General features: G+C 37.7%; 1 protein-coding gene across 1 annotated transcript in view; it reads right to left on the bottom strand.

Annotated features, from left to right (window-relative positions):
- Window positions 1-21,936, bottom strand: part of DCUN1D1 (defective in cullin neddylation 1 domain containing 1) — a 31,282-nt gene extending 9,346 nt beyond the window's left edge. The window contains exons 1-4 of the mRNA XM_044251858.1: window positions 21,881-21,936; window positions 9,701-9,917; window positions 7,784-7,952; window positions 4,972-5,102 (exon numbers count right to left, since the gene is read on the bottom strand). Of these exons, the coding sequence (XP_044107793.1) occupies window positions 4,972-5,102; window positions 7,784-7,952; window positions 9,701-9,917; window positions 21,881-21,883 (520 nt within the window). The 5' untranslated portion in view covers window positions 21,884-21,936. The remainder of the gene's footprint in view (window positions 1-4,971; window positions 5,103-7,783; window positions 7,953-9,700; window positions 9,918-21,880) is intronic.
- Window positions 21,937-22,311: the final 375 nt, after the last annotated feature.

The following is a 22,311-nucleotide window of genomic DNA, read 5'->3' on the forward strand; positions in this document are numbered from 1 at the left end:
CCACATGCAGTAAGGAGTCTGCTTGAAGTTCTCTCCCTCTAACCCCTTCCACGCCCCCCACCTGGCTCACTTATGTTATGCGTATATGCATGCCCTCTCTTTCTCCTTCCCTCCCTCTTTCCCTCAAATAAATAAATAAAAATCTTTAAAAAAAAAAGAATTGAAATGCAGAAGACTGTACAGAGATAAAATGGCAATTGCCTTTTAGCAATTTAGAAAAACTGCCCTTTAGATAGAAATGTCTGCGTGACACAGAGAAGAGCCTAGCTAGAGAGAAGTGGTTTGAAATAGTATTTTAGCCTCTTAAATTCCAACTCTACCACTAGTTAAGGAAACTTGGGCAAGTGAATTCGCCTCTCTATAATTCTGTTTAAAATAAATTTAACAGTACCTACTCTCACGGGTTGCTGTAAGGATTAAATGAGTTAATAGACATAAGACATTCAGAACAGTGCCTGGTAAATAATAAATGAGTCCTTACTATCACTATTATTTATTTTTAATAATTTTCAAGATTATTATTAGAGATTCTGAAGCAGTATTGGAAAACAGAGCAAATTTGACAAGAAGGTAACAAGTGGCAACAATGATTATAATAAATAGAAGGAAAATACAGAGGAAAAAGAGACAAGCACAAATAACAAAACTGCCTAAAACTGATACTTGCAGAATGAATTTTTAAGTCCTTATAGTAAAATTTAAAATTTGAGGTAATCCCAGTGTCAAACAAAATCAACAAGGCAACGTGGGATTTCATAAAAGGAATGAACATGGAAATGAATCGAGACTGGATCCAAATACTGTCCCTAAGGGAAACAAAATATTGCCAACTCACTAGGGAAGATGGAATGGTGATTAACAATCCTATTCACAATATCTTCATTTACTTAGAAATATCCACAGTTAGCACAATGTAATATTTAAAAAAAAAAAACAAAAAAACAGAACAGGGAGCCAGAAAATCTCAAACCGAATCCCAGGTTCTACCAATTCTAAAGTTATATTACCTTAGTAGGTCAACCTCTCTATCCATGAATTTTTTTATCTTTATGACAAAGGGGATGATAGGTTTTTTACACAGCTCAAAGGGTTGTTACAAGAACCAAATGGGGTTACACAGATGAAAATATACCTTAAAAACACTCTATAAAATTATTTCTAAATATTAAACGTCTAACAAATAATTTTAAAAATTTTTTGAAGATTTTATTTATTTATTTGACAGAGAGAGATCACAAGTAGGCAGAGAGGCAGGCAAAGAGAGATAGGGGGAAACAGGCTTCCTGCTGAGCAGAGAGCCAGATGTGGGGCTTGATCCCAGGACCCTGGAATCACGACCTGAGCCGAAGGCAGAGGCTTTAACCCTCTGAGCCACCCAGGCACCCCAATCTTAAAATTTTTTAAATCAACTGTACAGGTATAAGATTCTAGCTGAACCACAGTTCACAAGAAAATAACCTATAATCTCTAGTCTGATAAAAGTTCAGGATGGTCCTAAAAATGGCATGGTTGTTAGAGAACAAACGTAATTTTTGACCAAACAGAATGAACAGTCTCACAAAAAATAACAGACTCATGGCGTTCTACATGAAACAACCTCCTTCTGGAGTATTATGTTCAGCTTTAAGAGCTCTATTTTGAGAGAATCTGAGAAATTGGAAATGTGCCTGGTAGGGGACAGTAACAGGAATAACAAAGGTCTTCTCAAATGAAGAACAGTTAAAATAATTGGGATGCTGACCTGGGGAAAAAAAAAAAAAAAGAAGGGGGTAAGTGACAGCAGTCTTTACATGGTCAGACTTCCTCTGTGCTCTGCTGAGGGTGGAGGACAAATAAGGGCAATGGTAGAAGTCAGCAAGACAAAAACGCTCACTTCATAAGGAAGAACTGTGTGATAAGAAGTAGGAGTATTCTGTGACAAGAACCGACCACTTCCTGAAACAACCGTGTGTCCAATCCCTGGATGTTCCAACTACATAAGCATCAGCTATGGATGCTACTTTGGACAGGTCAGACAACTTACGAAATCTCTTTCAAATTTAAGATTCAGAAGACTATCAGAAATGCCAGATGCCTGAAGCAGACAGTGAGAGTGGAAGCATCCCATCCTGGTGTCAAAGGAAATCAAGTAATAAAAAATGGGAAAATATGGAAAACACCAGCTCTCATTATAACCAGCAGAGCTATTTATAAATAAACCACAGTGCTGTCACTGTCACTCTGCCAGTTTGTTTTGGGCCTCACCTCCTCTCCTATGATCTTCTAATTCTTTCTGCCAAATACTGTAATTTAAGAGCCCTGTGAGCCTTCAGAAAGGCTGTCAAGAAAACGGTTTTCTTTTTAATTAAGTTCTTCAACCAAGCAAGTCATTACATTTCCTGATACTCAACACCAATGCAAAACAAAAGGAGAAACTAGGATTTGTCTTCCTATTATGTTTTTTCCCTTTTTAAATTAAAAAAAATTTTAATTTCAGTCTTACAGAAACACTGAGAAGAAAGTACAGACAGTTCCCATATACCTCCCCACCTCCCCCCCTCCACCGTTTCCACTATTTTTAACACCTTGCTTTAGTGTGGTATATTTCTTACAACTGATGAGCCAATATAGATGTACTATTATTAACTCAAGTCCATATTTTACATTAGGGCTCACTCTGGGCTATACAGTCTACGGGTTTTTTTTTTTTTTAATAATTTTTAAATTGTGGTTAAATAGAACAAAATGTATCATCTTAACCATTTTTAATTGTACAGTTCACTTAGTATTAGGTTCATTCACACTATTGTGCAACCAATTTCTAGAACTCTTTTTTCATCCTGTAAAACAGAAACTCTACATCCATCAAAAATACTACAATTTTCTTAAGTTCAGTACTCTACATTAGATAGTAAAATTTTTAAATCTAATTCTGTACCATCTTTTTTGCAGTTTTTCCTATAATCCAAAATTCCAATTTAATATATCCAATATCTACCAAAAATTCAATTTTGCTTTATTTTCACCACATATAATAAAAACTAAAATTCAATATCAAAACTATATATTAATACCAAAATATCATTAGTTTTATGCTCCAATAAAGGAAAGGCATATAACTAAAGAAATAGACTCAGCCCATTTAAATCAACACTTTATATTCATAACATTTTATTTAATCTTACCAAAATATTGTGCTACATTTCTAAACACAACAAAAATAGTTACTGCAGTGCATACATACAAATTCAAAAATTTTAATCAGTTTTTACTTGTGGGAAGGAGGAAACCAGGAAAAAACAGCCCAGTTAACTGATGGCCACAAATAGTAGAGAAACTAACCCAACATATCATCCATCTCAGCTTATTCTGCCTGCAAAATGAGGAATTTTACTGCAAGAAGAAAACCCAAACTAAACTGAATAATCAGTTGGAAAGGAGGCTTCACTATTTGTAATTTTGCTTTACAGATATCTTGTCTATCTTCAATCAATTCAATCACATTCAGTCATTCATTAGGCCAAATATCAATACAAATGTACACCTATCCCTTCCTCACAGACTTTCAAGCACTTCCTTGGTCTAATCCCTATTCACATAATCCTTTTCTCAATGCATTTTCCCTTCTAATTTAAAATATAAAGAAGGATTAGTACAAGAGGCCCCTATTAGTCTCTCTAACTACTAGCTTCAAAATCAAAAACAAACTTACTTCCATCACTGGGTAAGTTATTTAACCTTCCTGTAGGCATATGAAGTTTGCCTCATCTGCAAAAATCAGGATAGAAAAATGGCCAGCACTCTATTACTATGTATACGGCACATGGCAGGTGACAAATTATTGGATGAAGAAATGAGTAACTCATAGAACTGTTAAACATGAAATGAAGCAGTGGATGTACTTAGCACACTGCCAGGCACACAGTAAACGGAAGATACTGATACCATCAAAATCTTCAGTGTATCCCTACTGTCCACAAATCTAATTTAAACTTTTTCTGCCCTGTTTTTAAAAGAAGACTGGTTGTCAAGTCTTACAATGCCTCACCAACTTCATCTTCAAATAAGCAATCCCACTAAAATCACATTAATGTTTTCTCTCTCCTACAAAGAAGTCAAGCTTATGTCTGACGTTTCAGATAGTCATTCATAACCATCTTCTCAAGTACCTTTTATCTTTCCTTACAGAGTTAAATACCATATCCTTTAGTTCATATCCCATCTTGCCCAGGAAGCATTTCCCAACCATTTCACTCATTACTCCTTTTATCTAAAACCCTCACACACGTTTATTACTGTGTATTACCTGCTATCGTCAAATCTTTCTAGGTAAACTGTTAAAATTACATTGTAGCTTTTACTTTCATATCCCTTAGCCATCCCCAAAGCAAGTGTATAGATATTACATACAGCACAAACTGACTGATCTAAATTGTTAAGAGTGGTAATTATAGACAGAATTTCTGCACAAGATTATACTTGATAATCTTCATTTTTATTCTTTCTTACGACTTCCAAACAAATCATAAACAAAAAGAATAGATTTCTTTAGCATTCTATGACTCAGAAATCTTACAATGCTATTTCTACAGATCCACAGTGAAATAATTTATTGTCCTATGAGCCTATAATATCTTCTATATATACAATACATATACACAAATATATATACACATAAATACACACAAGTAAGTAAATGTATACATGTATGCCAGTGAAATTTCAACAACTATTTATTTTCTGTATTACAGTTCTTAAAAAAAAAAAAATCAGTGGTTCAGATATGGTATCCAGGGTAACCTTATTATCTAACGTGTATGGTATTTTCTGATTAATTAAAAGTTCATTGTTTCTTATTGTTTTTCAGTATCTGGTATTTTCATGATGACTTAATGCTCAAAACACAAACCTTTCTATTACCAAAAAAAAAGTGACACTGTCAACATACTTAAATATATTTGAAGCACCAAATATAATTTAAAAAATTCTTACCTAATCCTTTTTGTCCTGGATTCTTTGCAAAATTAAAAGTAAACTGGTAAAAATCCTTAAATCGTCCTGGCTCTTTCAGTTCTTGTTCCATCTTGGGTATCTGGGCCTTTAGCTTTTCTATGCTGTCACATCTACATTATAAAATTAAGGTTTATAAAAGATAAACTTTTTCACTATAAAGGACTTACATATTCCTATGGTAGCTTTTATTTATTTCATAGAACTTTTTTTAAAAATCAGTTGAAATTTTACCTTTTTACATTACATAAACAAGTATGGGGTTGGCTGGAGGAAGTAAAGGTCTGGAGTGATTAAGTGTCAGAATTACCATTTTTAAAAGAAATGCAGTATTACTTTTAATTACTAATTACTTTAATTATGTAATTCACTGGACTAGCAGCATACCCAAATTATAGAAGTCAGCTACAGTGAATAGAATGTATAGTAATCACCGTAACAATCACCAGTAGTAGATCAACAGTAGTAGATACTCCTTACCTGGTAACAAGTCACATGTCTAGCTCTCTAAATGAAAGCACAGTGTCTCTTCCTTAGATGAAGAAGCAGTCTCTTTGAAAAGGTGTTGTTATACAAACTATAATAATAAATATCAGATGAACCCCCATCATCTCCAACTGCTTTTCTACATCTGCAAAGCATTCTACTCCAATTCAAGGAACTGAAAGGGTCTATGTACCCATCTTACTTTCCACATAATAGCCTGAAGGCAGAAATCCTTTTTTCTTTCTTTTTTTAAGATTTTATTTATTTATTGGGGCACCTGGGTGGCTCAGTGGGTTAAATCCTCTGCCTTTCAGCTCAGGTCATGATCCCAGGGTCCTGGGATGGAGCCCCACATCAGGATCTCTGCTCAGCAGGGAGCCTGCTTCCTCCTCTCTCTGCCTCTCTCTCTGCCTACCTGTGATCTCTGTCTGCCAAATAAATTAAAAAAAAATCTTCTTAAAAAATTATTTATTTATTTGACAGAGAGAGAGAGAGAGAGAGCACGCGCATGCACGCAAGAGAGCAAGCAGGAACACAGGCAGGGGGAGTGGGAAAGGGAGAAGCAGGCTTCCTGCCAAGCAGGAAGCCCAATGTGGGGCTCAAGCCCACAACTCTGGGATAATCCGAGATGAAAATAGCCACTTAACGACTGAGCCACCCAGGTGCCCCAGAAATTCTCTGTTTATAGATTCTACAAACCATCATTGCATTTTTCCTTCTAATCATTTCTGCTTTTATTTCTCTTCTGTGTTCTTCATAACACCTTCTAGCTCATTAGTCTGTAGATTAAAATTTTGATTTGAAAGTTCACTACATTTTATATGAATTCAATTTCAAATGAAAAATAAGTGAGTTCTAATGGAAACTGTCCTAGTACAGAAAATTCTAACAAGTTCAGGATAGGTCAGGTACGGGAGGCAGAACACAGTGTCTAGACCACTTATTAATTTATTGTTCCTCAATTTTAAGCCTACCCTTCTTTGCCCTACTTTGTGACTATCTGCAGTCAACTACCAATCGTCAGGCTTTGTTTTCTGACCAGTTAGCTCACTGTTAAGTTCTACCAATAGAGGGCAACGAGTGGCTGGAAGAGGAAGAAGGAACTTTTTCTCTCCTAGTCTGTTTTCCGCAGAGAGTAAAGCTTTCTGTGTGCCGGGAGCTCCCAGCAATATTCAGCAATGGTGGCAACTCACATGGCCCAGCCACAAGTGGACTGCAGCCAGTTTTTCTCGACTAGAGTGGCAGGCAAAGCAAGCACCACAGGCCTGGTGTTCCTGCAGCGGCCACACCCTCTCCTTGGAGCTCCTCAATCTCAGCCTTGCAGGGATTTCTTTCTATCTAGGTTCCTTCTTTGCTCACTTCCCACCGCCATTAAGGGTGATGGTGCCTTCCTCATCTAACACTTTTGTTATACCTTAGAATTTTCTTTTACCTCTTTTACACAGTACTTTTTAAATTTTCCCTGTTCAAAGTACTGACATGGTTTTTGTGTCTCTTCTGGACCCTGGCTGATTATAATGTTCCTAGGCTCAAGAATCAGAATGCCTGGGTTCAAATTCTGACTCTCATCCTACCTAATTCCATAATTTCTCTTCCTCTTCTCTAAAATGGGTAAACATTACTTCTCTCACAAAGTTGTTGTGTAAGTGAAATACTTATTTACTTAGCATAGTTTCTGAAATAAAAATGAATGTTCAACAAATGTTAGTAGCTATTATTACTAGTCATCTACTGAACACAGAAGAGGGCAGCAACCCATTACCGCTCCATAAACTGAATACTTTTTCATATTCTCATTTACTATGGACAGTTAGATACCACAGGTAAAATCTCTGCCCATGACTTTTTAATTTATTTATCCCAAGACATTTAGCTAATCAGCTGTTCAAGGTATAAGCGGAACAAAAAGCAATTAGTAACTTCTAAGATTTTACATTCTAGGAGTTCGTTTACAAATTCAGAGTTCACAACCTCACAATGAGAAATAAACTATAGCTTGCTCATTTCACTTATCCATGTTAAATATTAAAGCATAGTAATTTATTTTAATATAATGAAACTTCCTTAGAAACAGATGATAAAAGCATAAGGCAAATGGAATAGGCCAAACTACACAGAAACCTTGACAAACCCAGGAAAGTATACAACATGGGAAGAAGCTATCAAACTACCCCATTTCTCTTTACACCTATGTTTGTAGGTTGGTAAATTTAAAAACTGATATTTACAAATTCATAACACAATTCATTTCCACAGTTAATTCTCATAGTAATGTACCTATAATTTCCTGTGATGATTATAGACTCACCCTAACTCTGTCATTCCGTCCATGAACTCTTGTTTGGAGAACTCGCACTGTGTTGCTGCTCTGAACTTCCATGCAATGATCAACACACTGATGCTGGCGGGATCGAGTGCCAGGTCATCACAGAACTGCTGAATACCATCTATTCCAATTTTATTTTCATCTTGAGGATCTTTAAAAATAACAGTGCAATATTAAATTAGTGCCATACTTTATTATGCTATGCTTAAAACTGACAAAGTAATGCTCTATATTCCATTTTTAAAATGTTCATAATGGATCAGAGATATGAAATGGTAATACTCTAACTTATTTTCCCACTAAGATATTTTTTAAAAATTATTCTTACTAACATATAATGTATTATTTGCCCCATGGGTATAGGTCTGTGAATCATCAGGTTTACACATTTCACAGCACTTAACAAAGCACATACCATCCCCAATGTCCATAACCCAACCATCCTCTCCCTATCCCTCCACTCCAGCAACCCTGTTTGTTTTGTGAGATTAGGAGTCTCTTATGGTTGGTCTCCCGCCCGATCTCTCCTTGTTTAATTTTTCCTTCCCTACCCCCACAAACCCCGCCCTGCCTCTCAAATTCCTCATATCAGAGAGTCTTATGATAATTGTCTTTCTCTGATTGACTTATTTCGCTCAGCATAATGTCCTCTAGTTCCATCCACATCGTTGCAAATGGCAAGGTTTCATTTCTTTTGATCACCTCATAGTATTCCATTGTATACATATACCACATCTTCTTTATCCATTCATCTGTTGATGGACATCTCGGTTCTTTCCATAGTTTGGCTATCGTGAACATGCTATATAAACATTTGGGTGCACGTGCCCCTTCGGATCACTACATTTGTATCTTTAGGGTAAATACCCAGTTCCCACTATAATATTTAAAGCCATTTTGTCCCTGAAATGGCATTCTTGAGATGAACAGGAAGATTTGGGGGGGGGGGGAGGTGGGCACTTGATTTTTAAATTTTATTTATTCGTGTGAAAAATGTCCCATACTCGTACACACTCAAAAAATCAGACATTCCTATACCAAAAAAAGGATTTTTTTTCTGAACATATGTATAGAATTTGTTTTCTTACAGCATAGTTCATTTTATAATGGCAATCATTTCTTAATATCAGAAAAACTATAAACTCTGCAATTCAATCCAATCTCAACAATATAAACATCTGCTGTTCAAATTAAAGAAAAAAACCCAACTATCTATATATTTACTGATCAGATGGCAAAAATTTAAAGTAATGACAAATACAAGAAGAAAGAGCCACTCATACAATGCACTGTTGCAGGTGATTTGCTAATATCTCTAAAAATAAAAAACGTGTGTATCTTTCGGCTTCTGGGCATAAGTTAAGCATAAAATGTAATCCCACTTTAGGAAAATTTTTGAAAGAAAATATGTATACTTCTGCATAAACATAAAAGATATGGAAGGATCCAGACTAGGCTATCAAATATTGGTTCCCTCAGGAGAATAAAGAGGGAGAAACTATCTACTTCTCCTTTATGCATCTGTTATATGTTGTTTAACTTTTCTAAAGTATTATTTCATAGTTATTTAAAGGTTGTTAAAATTATTTCTTAAAATTGGTTCAGCAGAATTTTATGAAAATGAGGGGGGAAATCCAGGCCCCCAGTGACTATTCTAAAACTGGATCTTGGGGGGAAAAAAGAGGGTGGGGAGGATAAGGGAGGAAGAAATAAAGAGGCTAAGAAGAAATTTTAGTGAAAAGAGGGAAAGAATTTTTCTCAGATCTCCTGAAGTAATTCTAAGATCTACAGAGCTCTGTTGGACACAATCACCCAATTTATGTTCTATGTATGCCTGATTTCTCATAAGCATGTAACTGGAAAACCTGGTTCAAAATATTTAAAGTCACAAGCACTCACCTTTGTATCTATTGTATAGTTGTTCTAACTTCTTCCTGTCCAATGATCCTTTTACACTCTCTCGTATATAAAGCTCAGGATTTTGGAAAAAATTGTCTGTTGCAACATCTAACTTCCAGTCATTTTGAGACAAACAACTTACTGCTGTTTTTTCACTAGATTGTGTGAAGATCATAAACTGACGAACTTTATCCTTCTGCGATGATTTCAACTTGTTCTATTGAAACCAAAAAATAAATTGAAACTCTACATAAAATCAGGTGACTATATCTACATGGCTAACTAATCACTCTTAGCAATACTTTTTCCTCATAAAATATTAAAATATTTCAAGTCAAGCCTTATTTTTGATCTATTAACCAGATAGACAATTTTTTAATGTAAAGCAAAAAGTTTGGTATTATTTTACAGAAGAAATTAAAAGGCGAAGGAAATTCAACCACCCTGCCCTTCTCTTAAAAGTGGATCCTGAGCGCATATATAAAGGTTCTAGAAAGGGAAATACAGCTATTCTCAAAACCTTGACCAACCACAAAGTTCTAAAGGGATGCATAAGGGATGGTGGTGAAGAAGTGACATTATCTAGTCAGCCAGAGTCAATGACTCCAGAGAACAATGAAATTAACAGGTGTTACTTGCAGTCTTAAAACCTTTTATAAAGGATATAAGGTACAATTCTCCCAACCCCACCACTTGTTTTCTTGCTATTTTTACCAAATGTGAAAAAGAAATATGAGTACCCTACATTTCTCCTGATGGTGTTCAGAAACCCAAGATAATTATCAGAAGAATTTCCCCATATTTGCATTCAAATAGAAAGCAGTGCAATATGAACAAATACCCTGGATCCTTCCAACAAAGGTAATTTTAATAGATTTTTTCTTTCCCCTGAAAGAATCACCTCTTTCTCTTGGCCCAAGCCTAGCAGAGGCTCTCCCCAAACAGGCTCTCTGCTGTAATAACCTCTTCTTATTTGCCTTATGCTGACACAGATTCCTTTCTCATCTGACCTGAACCCTGTGCAAAATTAAGATGGGTAAATAGGCCCTTTACTCTCCCAGTATCAAGGACCATGTTTCTCCCTCTCCTTCCACCCAAAGTGATCTCCTGTGCAATTTTAACCTCCCCATTATTATTCTTCCCCCTACCAAGTCCTATCACCATCTCTCAGCAAAGTACGTGAGTTCTTGCTGAGCTACTACTTCAAGGGGGAAAAAAACACATGAGTAAGGCACACATTAATAGACAGAGTTCCATGAATTAAGCAACACATCTGAGAATCCCAGCCTCTTTGATCTAGCCCAAACTGACAGATCACAAACCTCAATCCCGATTGTACAAATGAGAAGAGACCCAGAAAGTTAAGGAATTTGTTCAAAAATCACCCAGGTTATTATTAGTAGAAATGGTACAGGAAGAGGAAGATCTCATTAATCTGAGTCTTCGTAATCTTTCCACAAACTACACTACGTATTGTACACAGTTATAAGCCTTTTGAGATTTTCAAGAAAAAGACTACCAAAAATATAAATAATTCCACCTTACTGCAGAATAAAAATAAGAACATGCAAAATCAAATATGAAAACTAACCCTATCTCTTACAATATGAAAAATGTTTATGCCCTAGAGTCTGATTTGTCAGCCACATTCCTCTCTCTGTAAATACGTTATTGTTTAGGATTACAGATTAAAATCTCAACCTCTGTTCTCCATTAAAATAAAGAAACTACAAATTCACAAACCTTGTGCTACCTCACTAATAACTCTATCACCTCTGGAAACCAGATAACTCATACCACATTACACATCTCTCAGATGTCTAGGATTCTTCCCTTTTGAAAAGTATCTTCTCATATGAATCACAATGAAATCAAATGCCAACGAAGATACCCACCTTATTTTAATATACTGTTTTTAACTGAAAGGAAGCCACTTTGATTTCAACTTGTATTATGAAATATTTTTAAAATTAGTATACCTTTTTCCCTTGAGAGAGATAGTACACTGATATACATTTTAATTTTTCTTTGAAGAATAGAGAAGTATCTGATGGTCACTATGATCACCAGTGACCATTGTGTAAGGTTGTAAAAGTGTTGGAAGATTAATCTGAAGTATACCAACTATAGGCTACATCCTGGAAATTACTTTTTAATTAAGCCTGAATTAACTTCTTTGTATTAACTTCTTCCCATTCCCCTAAAGTTGGAGACAGAAAAACAATCAGCATTATTTGGAGTTTCATCATTTAATATTAAATCCAGTGCTCTGTTCCCTGAAACTTGAAACATTTTTGCTGAAAAGAGGAAGGAAAAATATAGCTTAAGTCACTTATGCAAGCCAAAAGAACGGTTCAGTCTATAATGACTTCTTGTCACAGTGCCAGATATAAGAAAACTGGGGAACAAAGATAAAAAAATCATCCTACCCCCACAAATTAGTAACAAAATTATACAAATGACTAATTTATCTTATTTGAAAAAAGGTATATGTAATAAATAATGTCTTTGTATATATAAATTAAACTGTTTTACTGGTTAAAGTTTCCAGTATATAGGGCAATATCAATATATTTTGAGGAAAGGGCTGCAGCTACCTACTTCCAACACCATAAAGGTTAATGAGTGAGACCTGGCACAGAACTGATAGGATGGGTTTCTGCTAGGCCAAGAAGTAATAAGCAATTCCATTCTTGCGAAGTCTGGTAAGTGCCCTCCCCTTTTTGTACTTATAATGCACTCTTACCATTTTTCTGTCAGCTCTCTGTTCCTAGAATCAATCTTAGCCATGTGCTCCCCTACTAGGGAGGATATACTCAATTCTATAGTCTCAGAGTCTGTCCTAGAATAAAGCTGGAATGTACTACATGTAGTTTGCCCCTTCCCCAAGTTCTCTAGGAGACCTCTAACACTCCTACCCTCTTTTCCCAGGCTACATGGTAACATCAGGCAAGGTTTTCTGATTTTAAGAGCATGGCATTAAAGGTTTAAATTTCTATCAACTTAAGGAAGAGAAAAACGGTATCTAGCCAGCAAAAAATTATTTACAAGGGATGAGAGGGTGGATAGAAAACTAAAGTACAAGACAAAAACAGATGGATTTTCTCTATTTCTACTACAAACGCAGTGGGGATCTTCCTGAGAGCAAAACATGTAACTACAGTGATTCAGCACTCAAATAAGTATATGTCATTTACTTTGTTTTAGTTTGTTCCTTTTTATTTTTTTTAAGATTTTATTTATTTATTTGTTAGATAGATATCAGAGGTAGGCAGAGAGGCAGGCAGAGAGAAAGAGAGAGAGAGGAGGAAGCAGGCTCCCCGCTGAGCAGAGCGCCTGATGCGGGGCTCCATCCCAGGACCCTGGGATCATGACCTGAGTGGAAGGCAGAGGCTTTAACCCACTGAGCCACCCATGTGCCCCTAGTTTGTTCCTTTTAATCTTATTTAAATCAATCATTAAATAAATCATTAAATAATACATTCTTCAGTACTCAAATATACTATCAAATTTTCAAGGAAATTCAGTATTGAAATATGCAAAATGTATAAAATACAGAATATATTCTGGTTATTTTTAATTCTAGCAAAAAAGCGGGGGGAACAAGAGGTAAGGGGAGAGAGGAAGAATAGGAGAGTGAGAGGAAGGGAAAAAAGGAGAGAAGTGTTATCTTTTGTAACATAAAGTTAATTAAAATTGTAGGCGGTCACCAAAGTTAGAGATTCTATTATAATTTTGGACAGTAAAAAACACTTTTTTATTCATCTTTCCAAAATAAAAAATACAGTTAACATGTATTGTTCAATACTTAAGTCTAACATGTCTGCAACTTTTTTTCAAGAAATTAATGAATCACATTTAAAATAATAGTTTAAGGGGCTCCTGGGTGGTGTAGTCAGTTAAGCGTCGGCCTCTGGCTCAAATCATGACAAGGGTCCTGGGATTGGATCCCAGCATCAGAGCCCAGCATCTCCCTCCCGGCTCAGTGGGGAGTCTGCTTCTCCCTCTGCCCCTCCCCCCACCAGTCCTTTCTCACTTTCTCTCTTTTTAAAAATTGTAAAAAAGTAAAATAGTTTATCTGGGAAAAAAATGCTTTGGATGTAGCCAAGTATCATATAGTCAAGTACAATTTACCACTGAACCTATAAAGTCTTTGTGATAGAAGAATGGGGACTTGGGATGCCTGTGTGGCTCAGTTGGTTGGGTGTCTGCCTTGGGCTCCTGTCATGATCAGGGGGTCCTAGGATCCAGTCCTGCGTTTAGCTCCTTGCTCAGGTGGGAGCCTGTGTCTCCCCCTTCCTTTGCCTGCTGCTCCCCTGTTTGTGTTTTCTGACAAAATCTTAAAAAAAAAAATAAAAAGAACAGGGACTTAGGCTCTACAATAATGATCATAATGTTAAGAAATTCCTTTTAAGTATTTCCCTCCAGAAAAATAATGAACATGGAAAATTATTTCCTAGTCAACTAAGTCCTAATAATTCCAAAATGGAAATAATTTTTAAGGGCATTATGAAATGCAAAAAAATTGCATTTTTAAAGCAAAAAATTAAAGATACATAATTTCTATTATTCTGAATTTTCATCTTCTCACCCTTAAGTTTCAAATACAGTGTGAATACAAAAAAAAGAGAGAGAGAGAGAGAGATACTAAGGTCTTTACACTTTTAAAAGAATTATTTTCTAACTTAATTCTAGTTCTCTCAGGATTTGATGAATCTAGCTCACAAAAGGCATTTTAAAAATCAAAATACTGTAGCAATCACCCATAATACTCACTAAATGCTCTGTATATTGAATCTCCTGTGTTTACCATATGATTAACAGTTTAACTTTACCTGAAACTTAGAAGAGCTAGTTTAAGTCCAGAAAAATCACACTTTCCATATATGATACATAGTATTCAGCAGCTATAACCAAACGTTACCAATATCCCAAGCCACTCATCTATAAGAGTCCTGGTAAAATTACCGATCTGAAGTCAAAGTGGGAAGAAAAATCAATTCAACTAATGAGACTATCCATTCCTAGAGAAGACTTTCACCTAAGGGCCAAGTTCTTCAGGAAAGCCAGACTAAGAATCTACGTAGAAGTTAGAAATCCTCTTCTCTTCTACCTGTACAGAGAGGTAGTATATGATTAGTGTAGACTCTCAAACCAGACTGGCAGGATTTTAATCCCACCTATGCCTCTTAATTGCTGTGTGACTTTGGGAAAATTACTTAATCTCTGTGTGCTTCAATTTCCTCATCTATAAACAGGGTATGAGGTTACATTAATTAATTCAGGTTAAACTCTTAGAACTGTACCTAGCACACAGTAAGGGCTCCTTTCAAGTTCATGAAGGAAAGAATACTCCAGAGGAAAAAAAAAATTATGCAAATGATAGAATAATCATAACCAGAAAACTAGCAGCTAACATTTGAGCTCCTACTGTGTGCCAGCACTACACTAGATATTTAATTATTAACAATCATGCAACGTGGTTATCACTGATTCCACTTTACCAATGAGAAAACCAAGCCTCAGAGCTCAATTTATCTAGAGATAGACTTATACAAAAAGTAGCAGAGCTAGGAAAGAAACCCTGGTGCCTGGCTTCAGGGCATGCAGTCTTTCCATTTATTCCGTATTGTCATCAAGAGAAAGAGAAAACAGAAAGGGCAAAAGTGCAACCACTGACTAATTATGTGTGAACTGGAGGAAGGAGGGGAATTGTGAGCAATATTTCTTCACCTATTTTTACAGAAGTTAAGTGATCAATTGACCTTTCCCCAATCTCATGTAAACAATCTGCATTCTGACTAATAACTGCCCATTAAGCATTCCCTCACAACCTAAATAAAAGGCTAATTTAGAGATGGAACTTCCTTTTTAGGGTTTTTGGGAGGAAGAGGAGGGGAGAGGAGGGAGATTTTTAAGAAAAGTAATTCGGGACGCCTGGGTGGCTCAGCTGGTTAGGCAGCTGCCTTCGGCTCAGGTCACGATCCCAGTGTCTTGGGATTGAGCCCCACATCTGGCTCCTTGCTCAGCAGGGAGCCTGCTTCTCCCTCTGTCTCTGCCCGCCATTCTGTCTGCCTGTGCTCGCTCTTGCTCCCTCTCTCTCTCTGACAAATAAAAAAACTCTTTAAAAAAAAAGTAATTCAACAGGAAGGAAAATGTGTTTATTGTCATGTCATCATCTATTTTTAGAGCTGTCCACAATCTATATCTTTAAATGTAGAGATGGAAAACTGCAGGGTACTCAGTCAGTATTTCCTTCTCCGATGAGAAGGTTTCAACCCAGAGAAAATACTAACACGTGTAGGTTATGCCCCCAAAATATAAACAAACATGTACAATTTCAAATATTAAGCAAAACAAAAACACTCAGTATTATTTTAAATTATAATCTGCAGTTTAGAATAATTATTTATGGTTAGGCCTGTGCCTCTTACCATTCTTCCATAAACTTCCTATACTTACAACGACCAACTCTTCTTTAAGATGTGTCGTACTAACACTAAATTGAATGTGCAATTATACAATTATTGTAGTCAATGAGATTTTATATAATAATAGCAATTCATCTGAAAAAAAATACTACAGAAAGTATACTTGTAAGATTCAAACTGGTTTTGTATGTTTCTCAGTTTTGTTTGGTTCAGTATGATTTTCCTCATAGGTTTTAAAAAAGTATCCCAGGGTGCCTGGTTGGCTCAATCAGTAGAGCAGGAGACTCTTGACCTCAGGGTTGTGAGTTCAAGCCCCACAGTGGGTATGGTGCCTACTTAAAAAAATTTTAAAAAGTGTTTTTAATATACTAAAAAAAGTACTCTGTTGACAGAAATTTAAAGGATTTTCTTCACCTCATCCTAAGAATTACTGGATATCCAAAAGATGACTTCCACTGTAAACAGAATATAATGTTTTGATTTCAGACTGTTCTATTAAAAAGTTATTTTTACTAAATCCTGATTATCTATAATAGAACAGAAATAACCTCCTTAAAATACTTCTGTTAGCCATCATATTTCAACTGGCTCCCCCAAACTAATTTTTGAACTTCTAACAATCAGTCAAGGTAGCTAATTTAAACTTGCTTTTCCTCTCCATAAACATCTTCTCTAAAGAAATCTAGAATAACGAAAAGATTACTCAGGCGAAAACAAAACAAAAAGAATTAAATGAGATTTTAAGAGGCTTCATAGTTAAATAACTTATAATGATGACTAATATTCAAGAGTCATGTGATATTTATTTCATATATAAATGATCCTTGAAAAATGAAATCTCCTAATTCTAAGATCTGGTATCTATTCAAATCCTAATTCCAAAAATTTTAGAATCCTATGAATAATAAATAAGCACTCTAAAAGTTTACTGAAATGAAAATATCCTAATATAACAAAGATATGGGCCATGAACTTCAGCAATTTATCTCTGCTGCTGAACACCATGTTGTGCTGAAGGATTCACAAGTATAATGCAAAAGAATTCTTTAGAAAAGAACTCTTTAAAAGTAAATCTCTCTTAAAATTTTACAATGCAAACAAGAAGCCTAATCACCATTTGTAATTAGGTACTAATTACATAAAAGGGATTCAACACAGTGATGAAAATGCCTTAGTGGCATTTTTCTCTGCTGTTTTTGCTTTTTCTTAGGTGGGGTATGTACACCTAAAATGACTAGGTAAACTAGTAAACTAGTCAGCAGGTTATTCAAGAGCTTATTTGTGTCCACAAAGCAACTGAATCCTATCTGGAACTATTTCTCTTCATCAAATGTCATGGCTCATACTATCACAACTTGAACAACACACGCTGAAATTCAAAAAGGAGGTTTCTCACAGATTTTCATTATGCTTGATCCAACCTATAAGACCATAATGGAAACAGCAACTTGACTCAATGAGCTCGGCTTTTTTTAAGCTTAAAACAAAACAAACCACCACCACCAGGAGAGTTCATTTTACTTTCAACTTTTTTACTGTATGTACCGAGAGAGTTTAAAAAGTTTTTCAGTTATTAAATGTTTACATCAGATCATTTCATTTGATACAGAAACAACTAGGTCACTAGGAAATATGATAACAAAGAAACAAGAGTGAAACGAATAAAAAATTCCACACCTATACTGAAAGAGCATTTGCTGGGTTTAAAAAAAAAAAAAAGGTGGGGAGGGGGGAGAGATGGGGATGTAGATAAAGTGTGCTAATCAGAGACCAGGCTTCTAAGTCATGCTCTGCCACATAGTAGCTCTTTAACCCTGGCCAAATCATTTAGAACTGCTAAATCCCCATTTCCAGATATGTTAAAAGGACTTAGCAATACCCATGTCAAGACTGAAGATTAATAACAGTTGTAAATTGCCTGACTAGCAGACAGTATGTTCTCAGTAAATGTTAATGTCCTTCCTTCTCTTCAGAGGCCCAACTTTCTGCATATAGCTATTAAACTACGTACAAACTACTAGAACATATTCAAAAGCAATACATGGAAGAGGTTTTGTTGTTTTTATTAATTAGCATGGTTAGGTAAACCAATGTTCAACTAGTTTTTAATGAATACTAGAGAGTCATCTTAAACAGAATTGAAAACCCTATACACAGAAGTTGCAAGGTAAAGAAAATTATACTAAGGGTTTTGTTGTTTTTAAAAACTGCTTTAAAAAATTACTGCCTACAGGGACACCTGGGTGGCTCAGTAGGCTAAGCCTCTGCCTTTGGCTCAGGTCCTGGTCTCAGGGACCTGGGACAGAGCCCTGCATCGGACTCTCCGCTCAGCAGAGACCCTGCTTTTCCCCCACCTACCCCCACCTGCCTCTGCCTACTTGCGCTCTCTGTCAAATAAATAAATAATCTTTTAAAAAAAATTATTGCCTATACTATTGTAACTGGACTCTGTAAGAGAACAGAAGAGTCTATCATACCACTCAGAATCCTTCAGTGGCTTCCCATTTCTCTTGGAGTAAAAACCCAGTATCCTTACAATGCCCACCCATACCCACCCATCTCTACTCCTTACCACTCAGATCTCATCGGCTCTAATGCCCAAATACCCCTTGCCGCCATACAGTGCTCCAGCCACACTGGTCTTACTACATTTCTGCATGGCTTAATGCTTCATCTCCTAGTGTGCTCAAAATTCACCTCATCATTGATGCAGACACCATTCTGCAAACCCACTCCCACTGTGTCCCCACCCTTTTCCCAATACCCCTCCTTAACACTGTTTTCTCCCACAGCAGTTAATAACCTTCTAACATAGTATAAGAAAAATATATACTATGTTTACTTGTGTCTCCCTACTAAAATGTAGCCCTCACAAGAGGAGGGATTTTCATTTTTTCTGTAAAACACAAAAAATACACACATACACACACACATATTCCCAATGCCCAGAACAATGCTTGACACAAAGTGTTTAATAAATAATTGCTGAAATGAATTAAGGCCCTCCTTTAATTTACTTGTGGATATGCAAAAGAATGTGAAATAAGTTAAACAGGACTACCTTCATTTGGACTTATAAACTATATTTGCTGAAGGTACGATCTTAAATTTCTAAGTCCACATTTTTAAAAAAGCCATTAAAAGCATTATAATTAACATCATTAGTCATCCATTTGACATATTCATTAATAACACATGGGTTTTCCTCTTATAAGAACACTATAATTTAATATCAAATCCAATTTTCAACAATTTTTCTAGATTCCATCTGAGTTAAGATAACATGTACCACAAATATTGGCAGAAATAGTAAATCAGGAGAAAAAGTTTCAGTTCTGCAACAGTTTTGCAAATTTGAACCTCAAAACCTCCTTGATCCTCAATTTCTTCTTCTGTAAAAGGGAAGAGGAATAAAACAGATGATCTCTGGAACCATTTCTGGTCTAAAAATCCTATGCCATGAATATAAAAATTTAGTAGGTTACCTGGTACACACTTTTTACACTAGATGAAATTAAGAATCAAAATTTTTATCTGAATAGAACTTTAGAAATCATCAAATTCGATCCTGTCATCTTACAAATAAGAAAACAACCCAGAAATGCTGAATACTTTTTAAAGATTTTCAGGAATAACAGAATATTGTCTAGTTTTGAAGTTATTTTTGCTCTATGTATGTGTCAGGTAGGGCTAACTGAACATTTTTTATACAAAATATTTCAGATATCCTATCATTTAAGCTACCCTGGAATTAACAATAACATGTCTTCTAGAAATAGGCTGAGTTACACATACTGAGAAATACCAGCCCAAAAATTTTGTCAAGAAACAATTTTAATTTATGATGAGAAACTTAACTAGAAAAATCTATGGCCTAACTTCTATTAGAATGCATGGTGACTGAGTTTCTAAACTAACAAGAGCATACCAAGACAATTCTAGTGACATGATCTGAGTTCAGCCACAGAAAGTGTTTTAAATTAGTGATATGTTGCCACTACGGGTATCATTAGATGAGTTATGGCTAAGTTCCAAAACTAGCTAATGTAATATTAACAAAAGGACAGAAGCTTACAAGCTCCAATCCAAGCTGAACTCTTGCATGAACCACATGAATCCTGAATTCCTGAGCAGGTGATGAGCATTATCAAGAGCCAGTTAGAGGATGCTTCTGATTTACAGACTATTATAAACAGAGCACATTGCAGTGCTCTCACAGAGTGTTTACCAGGGAATTACATTTCATTACTTCAAACTTCCTACTTATCTACATGCCAAGAGCCTAAAAAAAACTCCAGGAGTAGTGTCTATGACCCTCAAAATACTTTAAAATTTAGAAAATGTTTAGATGCCCTCGTAGATCTTTGAACACAGCAATGTCAATCCAAAGATTAACCTGTACTTTATGGCAAGTTTTCTTACAAATACAAATGGCAAATTTTCACGAAACTTACCATGGAATGTATGACAAACCAAACCACATATCCATACGTGACACCGAAATTCTGCCAAGTTAGAGGCTGGAGCTAGATAAGTGTTATTCAGCAGAAATAAGCCCAACTAAAAACAAAGATACTGGGGCAATCCCTTAACACAGACACACATATACCGTCCTCAAAGAGGCCTTTATGTTCCCCATGAGCAAAAGGACAACAATATCATTTTTACTGTCTATTCATACAGTAACCTGCATGGAATTCAACTCATGCTCAAACTATAATGCAAACATCACTTCTGGAAAAAAGAGAACCCAAGAGAGTCAGGTACAAGATTACCAAAATGTAAACAGATAACTTGACTACCACTTTTTCAAGCTACTAAGAAGACTGTTGTTGGGGGGGTGGGGAGGTCCCCCAAAAGAAAAAGAAGAGGCGAATAACTTGACAAACTGTTTTTTAAAAATCACAAATGGTCTTTAACTGGCATAATAAAGCAATTACTCCTCCCATCCCAAGCAAATTAAACATGTGCTCAAAAGGTAGCAAGTCTGTTTCTCCTAATTTTATAAAATGAGAACAGGTTGCACTTCCGTACTCCCTGCCCCCCCCCAAGTCCCCCAAGCTCAGCGGTTTCCCATGTTCTGAGCGGAGAGGCGACTATAACCTCCACCAACTGGCCAGTTAAACTCTCATTTTCCCAAAGCATGGGACGCATCAAGAGGTGATGGAGAAAGGAAAAGGGCTAATACCCCACCCCAAGCGAAACAGCCTGGAGACTTGAGGGGTGTTGGAACCGGAGCGGAGGAGGGAGAGGAGCACCGGGAAAGTCTTTCCTTCTCGCCGGCGGGGCGGAGGGGGAAGCCCCGGCTCCGGGGCGGGGGGAGGCTCCTCACCCGGAACCCCGGACCCCGGTCCCCGGCCAGACACAATGGAGCCGGCGAGGGGGCCCGGCAGGGGCAGGGCCGTTGCCCCATCCCCTCCCCCAGCTCCAACGCCTCCTCCCCTCGCGCCGGGTTGGGCGAGGGGCACCGGGGGCCGCGCCCCGCGCCCCAAACTCCCCGGGGCTCCCGACTAGGCCCAGCTCCGCTCCGCCTCCTCGGCTCTCGCGTAGCGGCGGCGCCCGGGCGGGAAGGGGCGAAGGAGGAAGGGAGAGGAGGGAAGAAGAGCCCCGCCGAGGAGCGGACGGAGGCCGCGGGCCGAGGCTCGGGGCGGCGGGGTCGCCACGGGGCGGAGGGCGGCGGGGCGGGGGTGCGCAGCTGCGCCGGCCCCCAGCCGGCGGGGCGGGCGGCCGGGCGGCCGCAGTGCCTCACCATGTTGGTGTCCTCCAGGCCTCTCCCCTCCTCCTCCGGCTCCGCAGCGAATGGACGGCGGCGGCGGCGGCGGCTCCTCTCACGGGCTTGCCGGGCTCCCGCTCATGCGCAGTGCGGGGCGGCCCCGGCGCGGCCCGAGGAGGCAGCCCCGGGCCTCGGGGAGGCGGAGGGACTGGGGCGGGCGTCCGGCACCCCGCGTGGGGCTTCCCCTGGGCGCGGGGTCCCCCAGGGCGGGGGGCGCGGGCGGGGGAGGAAGGGGGGCGACGCACGCCCCTCCACGCGCTGACATCCTCCCGTCGCGCCGGTCGGTCTCCGGCGGGGTGGGGGGCCGGGGGACACCCACCTCCGCTTCCTACGCGCTCCTTCCGCCGGAGGACGGTGCCGGCTGTGTCTAGACCGTTTCGAGGAGGGGACGAGTGGTGGCCAATAGA

Source organism: Neovison vison, chromosome 6 (assembly GCF_020171115.1).
Source record: "Neovison vison isolate M4711 chromosome 6, ASM_NN_V1, whole genome shotgun sequence".
Lineage (NCBI taxonomy): Eukaryota > Metazoa > Chordata > Mammalia > Carnivora > Mustelidae > Neogale > Neogale vison.